The sequence below is a fragment of the Euwallacea fornicatus genome, chromosome 2, assembly GCF_040115645.1.
Source record: "Euwallacea fornicatus isolate EFF26 chromosome 2, ASM4011564v1, whole genome shotgun sequence".
Lineage (NCBI taxonomy): Eukaryota > Metazoa > Arthropoda > Insecta > Coleoptera > Curculionidae > Euwallacea > Euwallacea fornicatus.
The window spans coordinates 1,458,309-1,474,584 of NC_089542.1; the positions used below are offsets into that span (position 1 = coordinate 1,458,309).

Consider the following 16,276-nt stretch of genomic DNA (forward strand, 5'->3'; position numbering starts at 1 on the left):
AGTATTGCCAGAAAAAAACCTATTTACTTTTTAATTAAATACATAATATTAACGAAAAGTATATTGGAGTTAACGTGCGATTCCGAAAAAAGAGTGAAGTCACCGACAGACTTTTTAAACATTCGGTAGATCTGTTGCGGCGGACCCTGTACGCTTTAAAATGCTCACCTCGGAACGGCCAAAACATTTATTAAGGAACATCCCCTTCTAAAACTCATATTCAGCGTGATGTCGCGCTTCAGCGCGCTAATGGGCCACCCTGTATTTATTTCGACGTCTTAGTGCCAGTTTTGTGGTACTAATAGTCTTTAGACGAATCTTTAAATAAACGTTAGTAAGTACCGCCTGAGAATGCTCCTGAGTGCTGCCCTGTCCTTTCCTGGATCACCCCGTAGTTGTTGGAAACCGCTCAAGGCGCTTGAGGCGTAAAAGAATAAATAAATCAGTGGCGCAGCAAGTTTATGAGCAAAGGTGCAAATTTTCAAAAATTATATGTTCCAATTCAGGTGGCTTCACCTAAAATAGCCCATCTCGGGGCCGATGTTCGGCGGCGCCTCTCATGCATCACCCTGTAAATTCCATAATTAATTAAGGACAATTGAAAGAATAATTCAGTAGCGCAGCTAGTTTCTGAAGGCACGTGTAAATGTCCATTAATTTCGTTTAACTGACGTGTTCCCGTGGCAACTGATGCACAAATTTCGAAGGGACGGAAGTTCAAATTTGAGCGACAAAGGGGGGTCCCTTCTCCGTTCTTTATGATGAATTTCGTGCGTCGTCGTTTTTTCGCACTACTGAGCCAATTTGTCTACGGGGTCTAGTTTGGGGGCTAAAAAGCGGAGGGAACGTTGTGAGAGAGACGAACGTCTAAAGTCGCAGAAATGAGTAGATCTGCAGCGGTCCGTCGTAATCGCGTGAGATTTTAACACTCGCTCCTCCATTCCGGCGACTGGAAAAATGTCCAAAAAACCAAATAAAAAGGAGTTTTTCTTTTTACCGTTCGCAGGCAAAGCACAAAAGCCATTTGCGTTTTGTCGCCCGAGTTCAGAAAACCCCCGAAAAGGCCCTTTGTCGGCAAATTACATTCCATATTGTGTAAGGACCCGCACCGCTTGCATCGTTGCCCGCATTTATTTATATTTTCTGGCATAATAGTGCCAGGATTTTTCAGAAACCCCAACTAACCGGCACCGCCGTCTTCAAGACTCGTAATTTTTCATTTTCCCACGCCCTTTCTCCCTTCTATTTAATGCACGCTGAGGACCCCACGACGTGAGTAATGTACGCGTTTTAAACGCAAAGCGGATTTCCAGGAATATGTCACCCCATAATCACCACTTACAGCTGAAGGAAACGGAAGGAATGTTAATACATCTAACCAATTTAAACGTTATACGTGAATATTCATCGTTCGGGCCTCGCGTTTCCTGAATACCGAGCGTATTATTCCCGCTGTTACATGTGTGCGTAGCTAATGTAGTGGCTGAGGTTTCCACAGAGAAGCGAAATCGAACGAAAGCCATAAATAACCGAAATTCCACAAACCAAAGGGTCATTATGTTGGAAATTTAACTAGTTTGAAAGCCTCTTTACAGCACAAAGTTCAAAGTCCCTTATTTGGGCTCAGACGCGGCCACTATAGATCACATCTGTTTGCCTCCTACGGGCGTTTCTTTTCAAACAAATTAAATTTGTAATAAAGTGTTTCAATTTCTGTTTTTGCCTAATTCTTGAAAATCCAATTTCGGATTAAATCCGCAAAAAATTTGAACGCTTTGTATTCAGACTGCTGATTGCTGACTGGGTAACATGAATATACATATAACCTGGGATAACGGTCAAATTAAATTTATAGAGGTGTATCTGTGCCGGGGATTTGTTTTCTGATTATCCACTTTCAGTAGGAAATTGTGTTTTTTTTTTGGGTTTTTTGTTCAATTTAGATATTCAAAAATGAGACGCAGTTGTACCAAACGGCTCTGCAAATAATATTTTGAATATACCGGGTGGCTCACGTTCGGCGCTGCAGCCATTATTTGGACAGCCTATTTAGATAGAATGAAAACATTTGTACGAAAAGGTGTGAACCTGTATAAACAAAATAATTTTTGTATACGGGATGCGTCAAAAATAGTTTACGGGCATATCTTTGGTTCTTCCAAGGGGAACCCCCTGAGCATTTGCCAATTTTCCGATTTCCGTTTCAACTCTAGACACTCTTCACATACGGCCGACAATAAACGATCCACCGATTGTAACAATGTTTCAACAAATTTCCGAATTAACTCAAAACTTTACTATAACAAAATGTGTGTCTATTTGCAAGTATGGTTCGAAATGTTCTCGGTTACGAATTAGAGATTCTTCCATTCTTGTATTAAATTCCTTTCAGCGGGCTGCCTTGCCCGTAACCGGGACAAAAACCTTCTTTTTAACCTTCTAAATTTTGTCATCGAAAAAAAAAAAACAGCCTCCCTCAGATAGCCTTGCAAGAAAAAGTCAAGTGGCGTCAAATCTGGGCTGCGTGCCGGCCACTTACTGAGTCCTCTAGTCGCTATTATCTTGTTTCTACATGTTGCGTCTAAAAGTTCAGTGACCCTCCTAGAACTAGGGGCAGGTCCGCCATTTTGCTACCACCACAACGATGTCCTGTCCTCCAAGAGAACGTCCTCGAGCAGTAATGGCAACTCATTTTGGAGAAAGAGAAAATATCTTTCTCTAGTTACAATACGCTTAAAACAATAACGGCGTTGCTGCAATTGGTGAATCGTTGATTGTGGACTATACAAACCTCATATGGAAAGTTTTTTGAATTCAAACTGAAGCCGGAAAATTGGCATATATTCAAAGGGCTCCATTTGAATAAACAAAGGATATTCCCGTAACTCATTTTTGACGCGCCCCATTTACAAAAATTATTATGCTTCATACAGCTCTAAATGTACTCTACAGCCTTTGTATCAATAATTTCTTTCCACAGGGGTTGTCAAAATAACGGCTGCAACATTAAATCTGGTGCGCCCCATATACATAGAACTACACGTTTTAGGCACCTAAATACGATGAAAAACCCATCCATCTGATGATCATGCATGGAAGTATTTAACAACTTCACTACAAGGGGCATATTTAGGAACCTGCAGCCCCTAAAAGAGAATTTCAATAAAAATTCATTTAGGGCAAATCGTGGCACCTAAGTACCCTCGACAATGGCGAAAATTACTACCAAATTTAATGTATCCGATTAATATTTAATTATTATTAAATACATTTGTTCAGTGTGCCTTCACAGGTATTTCTAGTGAAAATTATTTAATTATGTTTCTATAGAGCAACAATATTATTGTCTACGCCAATGGAATTTATCGTTTACTACAGATAAGAACCTTAAAAATGCCACTTTTTACTGGGCCCTGAAGATCCACCTGCAAATAAACATCGCTGTAAACTGACCGCGATTTTATTGCAAATCTCAAGTAAAAATTCTAATTTTTGTCTCAGTGAGGATGTGCCAAACACAGCCGCCATTATTCTGACCAAAGGTGAGTTCCACTTTAAAACCCCATTTTTAGATATGTAAAATTACAAAAATTCCATATTTGCAGGCTCCAAAATGCCTGCCATAACCCCCATTATCATCCTTCTGGCTCTGCCCTTGGCCCTAACAGACACGTACCCAGTCTGTCCTAAACCCACAATCCTCACAGTCACCAAGAACTATCAAACCTTAATGGACTTGGAAATGTTCGGAGAAGCCACATCAAAACCCTACACTTTCCCCAAGAAAATGAAGTACAGCACCAGGTTTATGTTGGATTTGTACAACATCCTAAGCACAGAGGCTGAGGAGAGCGTTAACAGGCCGAAACGTTACTCTTACTATCACAGCCGATTGAGGGACGATGAAATTGTCACAGCGGGAATCAGCGATGAGATCGTATCTATGAATTCCTTAAGCAAAAAGGGAGTTTCGGTGGGGCAAAAACAAAAGCTGTTGTTTTCAATGAAGGAAATTCCGAATGATGCTAAAGCTATAGGGGCCGAGCTGAAGATTTACCAAAAGGCTGTTCCCAACACTATGAGGGCGTTCACTATATTGGTTTATCGACAATACAGGAAAGGCCCTATGAAGAACTCACATAAATTCATGAAGAAGATTAGCGAAAAGTCCAGTAGTACAAGCTACACTGGTTGGTTGTCCATCGATGTGACCCGCACCTACAGAACGTGGTTGAAGAACCGCACCGAAACTGAAGCTCTTTTCGTAACGGCGCAGCTCCTGGACGTCCAAGATGATGAGATCCACCCCACGACCCTTGGGGTAGTATTTCACTGCCCTCACAAGGAAAACGAGCCCTTTATCGTGGCATTTCTACGCGCCCCCAACGACCTCCACAGCAGGATTCCCCGCCACATCATGCAGCCCCTATCCAAGCCCCTCTCCTTCGAGCAGATGCTGCTCAGCAACGATGAAAAATGCTCTGTTCACAAACTAAAAGTCAACTTCAAGGAGCTGGGATGGCACGATTTTGTCATAGCCCCAAAAACGTACACCACGGGCTACTGCAGAGGCACCTGCGACTTCCCCATCAAAAATTCAGGCACGAACCACGCGTTGGTGCAGAGCCTAATGCAGGTGACGTTCCCCGATCTTATCCCCAAGCCCGCCTGTGCCCCTATGGAAACTTCACACTTGTCGGTTTTGTTCAAGGGGGAGTTTAACACGGTTTTGAAGAACTACAAGGGGATGGTGGTGCACAGTTGCAAGTGCCAGTGATTGTTTCGTGTGAGTAGTTTCGGTGTTACGTTAGATCTGTAAGGATTTTTGCGCACTGGTATTTATGTAAAGTGGTTTTAAGATTGTTGTCATGTATCAATAAAGTTCTGTCATTTGGTACAAGTTTAGTTTTTTTTCTGCGATACGTCGTGGGTGAGTCGCACTGAGTGTAACCTGGGAGTGTCCCGAAGAGGGTGGAACCGAACGTACCCCTGACGGTGATGAAGTCCATGACAAAAGAACTTTAACAAGTCGTCAGCGTCACAGAAGGGAGGAGAATACTCCCTACGTACTCCGAACTAAAAATAGCTTATTATTTGCTCTGCCGCATGCTCTAAACGCTCCGCTTCACATCTATGATCTCGCCCAACTATTTAACAAACTACTAAAATCTTAACCACTGCTGCAGACATTTTCGCAAACACGTTGCAATATTCCGGAACTTGCGCGATATATTATAGAAAATGTTTTCCGCTAGAAGTGGTTAACTGTCTAGAAAGAAAACTGGGCAATAACTGAAACTTGCCACGGTAGATATTTATAAGGTCAAAAGGCAATATAATTGCCTAAAATTTTTATTGGAACTGAGGGCATATAAATCCCCTCAATAAAAAAATTAATTTATCAAAACACTTCAAATAACTCGCTGATCGAAACTGCTCGCAAATAACGTTATTTTATTTGTCGGGCGATTAATCATTCTACGGTTAGGGGACAGTTTTCCGGGTTTATGTGCAGACCCGGCAATTGCGTAACAAACGCAAATTCGGAAAAACAGAAGCGAACTCGTTTGGGTATAACTTGCATTTAAATTTAATTGCCTGCAGTACGAAAACAGATCGATTCGAATTGATAACGAACAACCCCTGAGGCGCACATACTGCACCTAGGATGCTTCGGTGAACGCATCCCAACGTGATCTGCAGGGCGAGTGCGGAAATTACACGGCGGAGCGAGTGTGTAAAATACACTCGCACTTAGTATGAACTACCTAAAATCCGTTCTTCTCAGGTCCAATGGGTGCTTACGTCTGCGACGCGTCTCACGCAACAGTCCCTTATTCTGAAGAAACATGTAAGGGCGAGAATGAAATTTTCGATTATTTGTCGACCGATGAAAGTCGCCAAAAATGTCCTTCCCACCCTTGGACGTTCCTGCGGAGTCAAGGCCCAGATCGGAAACGCAGTCACACCAAGGAGAACTGACCTTAATTGCTTTTCTCCTTGATGGCTCAAATAGAGGTTTTTAGCCATTAAAGGAAAAGAAGAAAATGATGACTGAACTTTCTGGCCTTTCACTTAACCCCAATAATTATCCCCCATCGCCGAATTATGAGAAAAGTTTGCCAACAGTATTATACAAGATGATCGTAAATTAAAAGCTAAAGCCCGAACTTTCGAAACTTGCCTCGGGAGCCATGTTTGTCTGATGCCTTTCGATGTTTTATTTAATTGGCCTTATTAAATAATTACTTAAAATTCGGTCGTTTCGCTCGAATTGCAAGGAGGGGAACGGATCGAATTAAGACTTTTATTAGAACCGTTCCACAAACAGGAAGTGGGTTTATATATTTGATTGTCTCATATGCGCCAGGATGCCGAATTTGCCTGCTCACTAAAACGTACTAACGCGAAATCTAATTTCAGTCCTGGAAATTGGTTTTATGAAGAGAACACATAGCGGAGTTAATAACTGAATTTGGAGAGGAGAGAAAGCGGCAAGGTGAAAGTAATGGAAATTGCCACAATTCGATCTGCGGTGTTGGACCCAATATGGTCTGGCCAAAAAAGCAAAAATTCATCTGCAGAAATTCTCAACGCGCACCACACCGGGAGCTGCTCGACGAACGTACATCGCAAAATTAAAAAAAAAAAGAAGAAGAAGAAGAAGACGCGAAGAAGAGGTCGCGCTTTCCAAACCAGAGCTATAAAAAAATAACGGTATGTGCGCACTGATGCGTACACACTCCGACTGCTCTAAGAGCGTGTGTATTCCCCGGCACAATGTTTCGCTTCTACATTTTCAGCATGTAAAAGGAGCATAAACCAATACAACTTTTTGTCCTGCATCGACGTATGTTCGAGAAACCACACCGATAAATCAACCGTCGACTTTTTGCTCCGAACTCGTCGAGAGCATAATTTGGAATTATGAAAGATCAATACGGTCTCGGACCTTCCGCCTCGATACGGGACGTCCTTTTTGTTCTCTGGTTTTTAGCCACGGCAAAAAGGGCCAATCATTAATTCTATTTGCACCGAACCGTCGACCTATCGAAGGGTGATAAATCGAAATTTATATACCGTCAAGACGTAATAAAATTTGGTTTTTATGTCTTCCTGAGACCGAGGATTGTTTGTGTGTTCTGCTTCCTCTGGAGATGACAAGCGGATGCGGAAATTATATGTAATAAACACGTAATAAAATTTGTCTTTTGCCTTCCTGAAACACGGAATTGCTCGTGTTATCTGCAAGCTTTGAAGGTCAAAGGTGAGTCCGAAAATAGTGCACTAAGTTTGAGTTACAGATGACGATCAAAAACTACGCACTCGGTGTAATCGCTGGGACTTAGCGCACGTTAAGAAATTACGTAACGAGAGTGAGTGTGCGGTCTTCGTGATATATCTGCAGCCACCTATCAACATCGTTTGCGGCTCGTTAAAGGGTGATAAAGCCCTTTTTGTACCCCGAAGACCCAATAAAATGGTTTCAGAACCCTAGCTGCTCTAAACGTGAAAGGTAAGTTCAGAAATTACACCCCCAGTGTGAATGCGGTGCCTGCTGTGGGTTGTGCAATAACGGTCACTTGAAAAAAGTTTTGAGACCACACAGCATTTATTGCACTATCAAAGTAGATTTCGTAGCAACAATACATTTTTAACTTTTAAAATATGCAAACGTTTTAGCTTTATGGCTTGTATAGAATATGATGAGGACCCACTAGCATAGACATAATACACCGTGAGCGGATTTTATATTTATGCGTCCCCAGCATGAATTTTCAGGGCGCCTTAATAAAATTTACCCTTGTCATGCACAGGCGATAAAGGTCTTTTTATCCCACAGACATCGAGGGGCAAAATTATGGAGGATAAAGGATTTTATTGTCCGAAATGTGAGCGCGGGGTGCATTTGCGGTTTTGAAGGTTTCAAGAAATACCTTGGAGTTTCAGTACACTACTGAGCAATCAGAGGAATCCTTTTTGCTTTTAAATTTTCTACTCAGTGCGGATTTTTCTCCGTCATATCCGTTTCCACACAAACTAACTAAGCTCCCGTCTAAAGCTAAGCGAAACTCCAGAGTTGGCAAAAAGATTTCCAGTTTGGAAACTAGTCTCGCATATGCAATAGAAGTTTTTAGCGGCTTTAAAGTTGTAAGTAGTCTTTTTTGAACGCTGGCCCGCGATTGAGTTAAAACTCCCGTAACTTTCAGACAATAAATGTTCCGTAGAGAATTTGCCGGCGAGGCGGCAGTCTGTAATGAGAAAGTTATTCCGCGAGACCGGTTGCTTTAAATTGGGTAACTTTAACCTGCGGATTCAAATTTGGGGAAAAATTCGGGCTTAGAGCATGTCCTCAAAAGGATTCTACTTTTTGCGAAGTGGTTGTTTTAGTTGCGCCGCGCCATCTCTTGAGCGGGATAGTAAGGTTGATGATTGAAGTAGCGCCACCTCTAGAGGGACCGAGCAGAGCAAATTTTACCGAGCCAAGCTTAAATAATAAAGTTACGTTGATGCCTGGAAACTGGGCGTTGAGCTCAATGCGAGGGAGAAAACGGGATTTCAGTATGTAAATTTCACAAATTCATTGGCCGCGTCCGAGTTAATAGCGAACTATTTCCCGTTTTCGAACAAAAGTTTGCGTTATGCCGTATTTTCCGAAGTTTGCAACGTGTAATTACCGAATTGCCATCAGAAACGAGCTAGTTTAGTGCGCTCCATTTATATTTATGACTCTGTTCGCGTTGTGCGAATACGTAGCTTTTTGGAATAGCCGTCGCTTGTCCAAAAATGAGCTAATTCATCAAGTTTCTCCATTTCAACATATCAGCAATAACTTTAAAACGTTTTTTACGTGACATACTACATTGTTTACGCACAAACAACGTTCATAGATTAACCTGACATCTGGTGAGCAAAATTCGAAGCAACAAGAGATGGTCATAATGGAATTTAATTTAAAATTGGCGAAAGTTGCCACACCAAATTGGGAAAGTTCGGGGAAACTCTAAGGAGACACGATGTAACGCCACAAATAATCATGAGTATTGGATCCTCGTAATTATTAATCTTCAGAGTCGTATCAAAAAGTATTAAACAGGCGAAAACGCTATGGAAGAAGTCATCATTTACCGCTCTACGCCACTGTCTCGTAACCGAATCAGTTGCCAACTTTATTATTTGTTTAATATTATCAAAGAGTTATCTAGACCGGAACTCATTGAAGTTGAAACAATTTTTTACGGTAAACTTGAGATGTGCATGCAAATAGAAAATCATAGGAGTGGAACGTGTGATAAGTAAATGACTCACTGTATGTTAAGCTCTGCGAGAGTTCTGTGCAACTTGAAAGAAATGAATGTTCACTCGGTAAAAACAAGGGCGCACAGAAGACAATTCTCAAGTGAGGGAAAAATATTAAAAAATTACATTTAATTACGGTTGGGGAAATGGCATACCAAATAATTTTAGAGAAAAACCAGGGCCAAAAATTGAACGGGAGTACTAATCTTGGAAAATAGCAGAGTCCTAAATAACCAACTATTAATGGAATTGCAAAAGAGGAATGAAACGAGCATCTTTTTAAATATAAGGTGTCGGTGAAATGGGGTTATTGAAAATGAAAATACATAAATGTGTATATTAAAAATCCTATCATGCAACAATAGGTCATGTCTAATAATAAAATAATTAGAAAGGCAAATCCCCCTTCGTCCAGTAAATGAGGCGATGTTGCGGCAGCTTCGAGGCATTAAAATGGTCAGTACGCAGTCCATTCGAAAAGTGTAAATGCCGCTGATAGGCCTCGTTCTCCCGCGGCGTATCCCCACATATTCGATGCAAATCTTGAAGTAAAACACGAGTATAATGTTGATCTTCAAATGCAATAAATCAGCTGATGGATGTCCGCCGTAATACAAAAAAACTACAAATGATTTAACTAACTAATGAGGCGTAATTAAGACGTGCTACTAGTACAAAATGACAGATTTTTGTCAATCTCCCTCCACGAGGAGATCCGCCCTTGACCGACTGAGAGTTAAACTCTAGCTTTTATTGTTCACTTTTATGCAATTACACATTCAAAATTATACCTATATTAAAAAAAAAAAACAACGAAATAAACCTACTAACCTTTTAGTATGGCCGAAGCCCAAAGCTGAACGTGAACATCCGGTATTTTACTTGCCAGCTGCATAGCAGGCGTCACCATGTTCATACTCTCCCTACTGTTCCCCAGTGACAAAAAAATGTGCCCCAACAATACCAAAGACCCCGAAGTGAGCCGGTTTAAATCTTCGGCATTGGCCATTTTTAAGGTCTCCCTCAAAAATCGCCTGAAATAAGGCACAAATTAAACTTTAATAGTCCCTAAAAGTGCGCTCTTACTTGGCTTCATTATAGCGTCCCTGAAAAAAAGCCTGGAGGCCTTGGACGTAGTAGGCGGCCGCTTTTAAACTGTGAGATTGCGAGGGGAGGCTTTCAGGGTTAATACGATCAAAAAGGGCGGTGAAATCGTTTTCGCGGTTGCCGCGCAGGTACACAATTGCCAAATTTAAGTTGGCAAAAGTCCATAATTCCCTCTCTTGAGACGTCTATAAAAATGTTTAATTTAAATGGCGATACATGACGGGTGTACATGGTATCCCAAATTCAATAACCAACACTTTTCAGCAATCCTCATAAAAAAATTGATAATGAATTGTTCAAAAGAATAAATGACTGGTAAATTGGATTACTACTGTCGTCACGGTTCAATTTACTGACGGGGAAAAGCCAAAATATATTAAATGTAAGTTTCAGACATTCAAGAATCTCATTATTTAAGAATTTAGGAGTTCTCTCCACTTACATTCAAGGCAGCCAAAAACTGAGCCTCAGCCTGTGGCATACAATCCATACTCATTGAGTACAACCCAAGCAGTGTATGTAATTGTGGACTGTGTGTCTCCATTAACCTTGGATTCTTCTTGCACAGTGCAACAGCAGAACTAATTTCCTGCAATGCTTGTGCTTTAGTGCCCATCACCAATCTGCACATGATTATGTGCTCAAGTAGCATCAGCTGGAAGACCGAGAGGATTGGTTTGTTGTCTAAAACTATGTAAAAGAAAAAAAGAAAAATCTATTAATTCTACGTTTAAAACATACTTTTAAGTTTTTCAATATGCATTAGAGCCTTGTCTGTATACTTTTGGGCTTTCTCCATATATCCTGCTTGCATACTGTGCATGACTGTCAAGAGATAAACAAGGACATACAAATGCTCCTTAGGCATCCACAGAAACATGTCACCCTGATTGGGGCCTGTAAATGTATCATCGGCCTGCATTATGGCTTGAATGCTCTGCTGTAGCTGTTTTAAGCATGGTTTGACCCCCTTCACTTGGCCACCCATTAAATAATGGCAAACTTGCAACACCAAAAAATACACTTTCAAATATTCCCGCTGATATGCTGCTCCAGTCCAAGTTTCAATCAAATGACCTGCCTGATTGAGCACTGGTTGCACTTCTTGTTGTTTTTTATCAATTAAAAGGAGCTAAAGTTGTGGGTTTTTTTAAAGGGGTCTGTAGTTGTAATTATTATAAATCTTACCATTCCTTTGCTAAGGAGGAACAATATTCTAGTGTAATATGCATTGGAAATGTGGGCGTAATCAACTCCCACTCCTAGCAAACTGGTGGCTACTGCATAGTCTTTTTCAGTTGCATGCATTTGCTTCAGAAAAACTTTTATTTAATCAAATATAAGGTTTTGAGCACACATAAGAAGTTCAGTGTGACTTACAGCTAATTGAAAAATCAGTCGACAATGCCAATAAACATTATGCTGAGACAACTCAATTGCTTTCCTTAGAATTGACTTGGCCACAGATATCTGGTTCTGCCTTGGGTTCTCTTGCTGCTCAAGCAGCTCTGCCAGGATACTGGCAGCCTCAAACTTTACATCGTCAAAAGAAGAAATTGACTGGGACAGCATCCACTACAATACAACACAACTGCACACTGCGACTCTGTTACACTTAACTAAACTAACTGCCTGTTCTAAATGGTTCTTGGCCAAATCCATGTTTTTCGTGTGGCTTAGTAAGATATTACCCAGTTGCAGATGTGTCCGAGCTTCCACCCTTTGAGGTGGTTTAAAGTTGAAGACTGCTTGGAGGCATTGGATACAGTGCTTTATCATAGGGGGGCTGGAGGCCCTGAAGTATTCAGCAAGGCCCAAAAGGGACAGATACCAGGCATCTTGCGATGAGGCCATAATGAAAGTTAACTATTTATTTCATGGTCTAGGGGATATTTCAGGTGGTAAAACGTATTAAGTGCTTTTTTTGGGGGAATAATTTAACGATAATTGAAATATAAACAAAACAAAATTTTAAAATATTTGAAAGAAGTCTGTTCCCACATTAGACAAGTGAGTTGACTGAAACTGCAAATGTAATTTTTGACAAGTCATGTCGATAATGTAAACTATACATTAATAAAAGATTTCCGATCAATGACCGGGAATTAAAAGAATAAAACACCTTTTACAAAAACAAATAAGTAATTTATTGTTTATACTTCTGTTCTCACGTAAACAAATATACTTAATGAATGAAATAAAACAGTTCACTAGGTTGATATAATATGCGCAACATTAAATTGATCGAGGGAAACCATTTCCTATGGGAATTCACCTTAACGCACTAATAAAGTATAAATTATCAAATTATTTGACCGCCGGAAACGAGGTCATGGCTACGCAGTAGCAGCAGCCCCGCATCCCGCGGTCTATCCGCTTTTAACCGTACAATTAACCGGAGAAGTTAGCCAAGAAATCTTGAACGATCTTCTTTAACTCTGCGTCAGTGGACTCGGTGATTTTCCCTTCCTTGGAGATGCTCTGCAGAATATTCTGGTGACGAGACCTGCGAAGCGAAAACGAGAAACTCAATAAATAAAGATCACGCAAACCTAAACTGAATAGTCATGTCAATGCTACTTATAAATTACATATTATTTAAGATACATCACCGCAAAGAACACTCACTTGATGTGCTCAGAGAATTGTTTCTCGAACACGGTAATCTTGCTGGGATCGACCTTGTCCAAATGGCCTCTGACACCACAGTAGATGATGGCCACTTGATCTTCGATCGCCATGGGCACATACTGACCCTGTTTCAATAGCTCGGTTAACCTGACACCCCTGTTGAGCAGTTGTTGGGTGGCCGCGTCCAAGTCAGAACCGAACTGAGCGAAAGCGGCGACCTCACGGTACTGGGCTAATTCCAACTTCATGGAACCGGCCACCTGTTTCATGGCCTTGGTCTGGGCAGCGGATCCTACACGAGATACGGAGAGACCTACATTGATGGCTGGTCGGATACCTGAAAAACGGCCGAAGGTGCTAATAGCGAAAGATAGAAATATCCCCGCCTCCTGACGCAAGAAGTGATCGAAAATAGTGAAGAAATCATGCAGAAACAGTAACCGAAATAATCTTTCTTCATCTTAAAGAAATCGCAAAAAAAAATTCGTTAAAAATTGATAGGTGCTAAGTTCAGTCATCCAAACATTACTGTCCAATTTAGCAAAAGAAATTCAGACGGCGATTATATAATCTAGCCACGTCCTTATATCCCAAAACTTTAACTTCTTTTCTCAACACTTAAAATTACCATGGAGATCACTTCTTACTTCAACAGACCCATACGCACCTTTGTAGAACAATTCGGTTTCCAAAAAGATCTGTCCGTCAGTGATGGAAATCACATTGGTGGGAATGTAGGCGGACACATCGCCGGCCTGAGTTTCGATAACGGGCAGAGCCGTTAAAGAGCCGCCCCCGTGGGCTTCAGACATCTTGGCGGCACGCTCCAACAGACGGGAGTGGAGATAGAACACGTCTCCAGGGTAGGCTTCACGGCCGGGAGGACGACGCAACAATAGAGACATTTGACGGTAGGCCACGGCTTGTTTAGACAAGTCATCGTAAATGATCAAGGCATGTTTGCCGTTATCCCTGAAGTACTCGCCCATGGCGCAGCCGGAGTATGGGGCAAGGTATTGCAAGGGGGCGGCGTCGGAGGCAGTAGCTGACACTATGATTGTATAGTTAATAGCTCCAGTGTCGGTCAGACGTTTTAAGATCTGAGCAACGGTTGATCGCTTCTGACCAATGGCGACGTAGATGCAGTACAGCTTCTTCTTCTCATCATCAGCGTCATTAAAGCGTTTTTGGTTAATAATAGTGTCGATGGCCAAGGCGGTTTTACTATTGGGAGAATATATGGTCATCCAGTGGAACACCTCCAAAACAAAAACACTCACCCAGTCTGACGATCTCCAATGATCAATTCACGCTGTCCTCTGCCGATGGGCACCAGCGAATCGACGGCTTTGATGCCGGTCTGCATGGGTTCCCTTACGGAAACACGAGGAATGATACCAGGAGCTTTGATACCCACACGGAAGCGTTGTTTGGTGTTTACCGGTCCTTTGCCGTCGATAGCGTTACCTAAACATCGGAAAATGCATAGCCGCCTCAATAATTAAAAGAAAAACGCACCCAAAGCATCTACGACACGACCCAAGAGGGCATCTCCCACAGGAACATCTACGATGGCGCCAGTTCTCTTCACAATATCGCCTTCCTTGATTAGTTTGTCATTACCGAATACTACAACACCGACGTTGTCAGGTTCCAAGTTAAGAGCCATGCCCTAAAAAGAAGAATTGAAGACTCACTATCGAGATTGAAAATGTAATATAAATTTATTTATATTCACAAAACATGTAGTTTATAATAGAAAAACAACACCTTAAACAAATCTAGTTTCTAATCTCAGCATTTCCATCAAATAATTTCATATCCACAAAATAATCCCCTGCTACTTACTACTTAAGAAAGGAATTTAGTATTAATTTTCATAATTACTTTTACAATTTTTAGCATATACATCAAAGTGCTGTTTTTTCCATAAAACTATATATTACCTTCAATCCAGATGAAAATTCCACCATCTCATCGGCTTGGATGTTATTCAAACCATAAATACGAGCAATACCATCACCAATGCTTAACACACGACCTGTTTCATCCAAGTCAGCTTTGGGGGCTGACCCCAAAATACGCTCCTCAAGCACTGAGGAGAGTTCCACTCCATTGTTCGCTGGGGTGGAGTGGATTTTACGGATGACATTGGATGTGGCTGGGAGAGCTGCCCCTGCAACCTAAGGAAGAGATGGTTCTGTTAACATTAAAAACAAAAAAGAACTGACATTTTATTAAACAAATTAATGGAAGCCAAAACAGATAATTGAAATCACCATTGTGTAATCTAACAACACCAAAAAAACCAAAATTTGTGAATTGGGTATTTTAAGAACATTATTTATTCATGACTTGAGATTATCAAGATATTTGGGATGACCCTCTCAATAAAATTATTTCATTAAGAGTTTTACAAAATTTAGTGAAATTAAAAGATTTACAGGTTTGGTATAGCTGCAGTTAATAGCCACTGCTACAGTTATATAATATCTATATTTTTATATATGTTCTGTGAAAACTTGGGTGAGGTTTTAACGGTTAGATTTTAACAAAAGAACTATCCTGTCCATATTGATAATAGTAATAATTCTTGTAATTTTATAATACATCAGATTCATTCAGTGTATTCTTTAACTTTAATCCAATTTTCCCTTGCTGCAAGTCAATTTTCTAGATTTAAAATATTGGGGCTAAACTGCATAACAGGTCGATTACATAACATCTCTCTCTGAGGATTTTTTTGGTTATTCCATGGTTTTAAAAATACGCCATGAAACACTATGGAATATTTGATCATAAAAATACAGTTCGAGCAAATTCCTTCAAAAAGTGAAACACAGTAATTAATCCAACACAGCCCGATGTTATGTCACACATTTCGGCAAAGTCCACCGCATTTTCCGCCCTCGAAATTGATAGAAATCAGGGCGAAAAGTGATGTGAATCACGGTAAATTGAGGGTACTTACCTGGGTGACATTCTTGGGGAGGTTTCGAGCTACAGAGGCAGCCAAACGGACCGAAAGAAGGGACATTTTCTTCGACTTGCAGATCCGGCACAAACAAAATTCGGAGGAAGGTAGACGATCACTTCCACTCGAAAAAAATCTGACAGGAGGAAACGTATCATGCGCTTTGTAGCTGACGGCCGGAAATCGCTGCTGCCATCTAACAGTTTTCACATAAAGTTGCAATTTTGAACTTTTTGATTATGATTTCAAATTTTTTAAACTAAT

At 40.9% G+C, this 16,276-nt stretch overlaps 3 protein-coding genes across 3 annotated transcripts; 1 reads left to right on the plus strand and 2 right to left on the minus strand.

Moving 5' to 3' along the window:
• Positions 1-3,389: 3,389 nt before the first annotated feature.
• Positions 3,390-4,900, plus strand: LOC136346805 (bone morphogenetic protein 7-like). Its single transcript, XM_066296255.1, has 2 exons — positions 3,390-3,542; positions 3,606-4,900. Exon 2 carries the CDS (start codon positions 3,614-3,616, stop codon positions 4,775-4,777), a length of 1,164 nt encoding a protein of 387 aa, XP_066152352.1. The 5' UTR covers positions 3,390-3,542; positions 3,606-3,613; the 3' UTR covers positions 4,778-4,900.
• A 4,723-nt stretch (positions 4,901-9,623) lies between these two features.
• Positions 9,624-12,421, minus strand: Mau2 (Mau2 sister chromatid cohesion factor). Its single transcript, XM_066295951.1, has 8 exons — positions 12,037-12,421; positions 11,788-11,982; positions 11,596-11,718; positions 11,149-11,539; positions 10,850-11,097; positions 10,387-10,592; positions 10,132-10,334; positions 9,624-9,842 (listed from the first exon to the last, which is right to left on the minus strand). Exons 1-8 carry the CDS (start codon positions 12,259-12,261, stop codon positions 9,688-9,690), a joined length of 1,746 nt encoding a protein of 581 aa, XP_066152048.1. The 5' UTR covers positions 12,262-12,421; the 3' UTR covers positions 9,624-9,687.
• Positions 12,422-12,530: 109 nt separating this feature from the next.
• Positions 12,531-16,168, minus strand: blw (ATP synthase subunit alpha blw, mitochondrial). Its single transcript, XM_066293111.1, has 7 exons — positions 16,010-16,168; positions 14,985-15,221; positions 14,557-14,710; positions 14,319-14,505; positions 13,706-14,262; positions 13,036-13,375; positions 12,531-12,913 (listed from the first exon to the last, which is right to left on the minus strand). The coding sequence occupies exons 1-7, from the start codon at positions 16,073-16,075 to the stop codon at positions 12,799-12,801; spliced, it is 1,656 nt and encodes a 551-aa protein (XP_066149208.1). The 5' UTR covers positions 16,076-16,168; the 3' UTR covers positions 12,531-12,798.
• Positions 16,169-16,276: the final 108 nt, after the last annotated feature.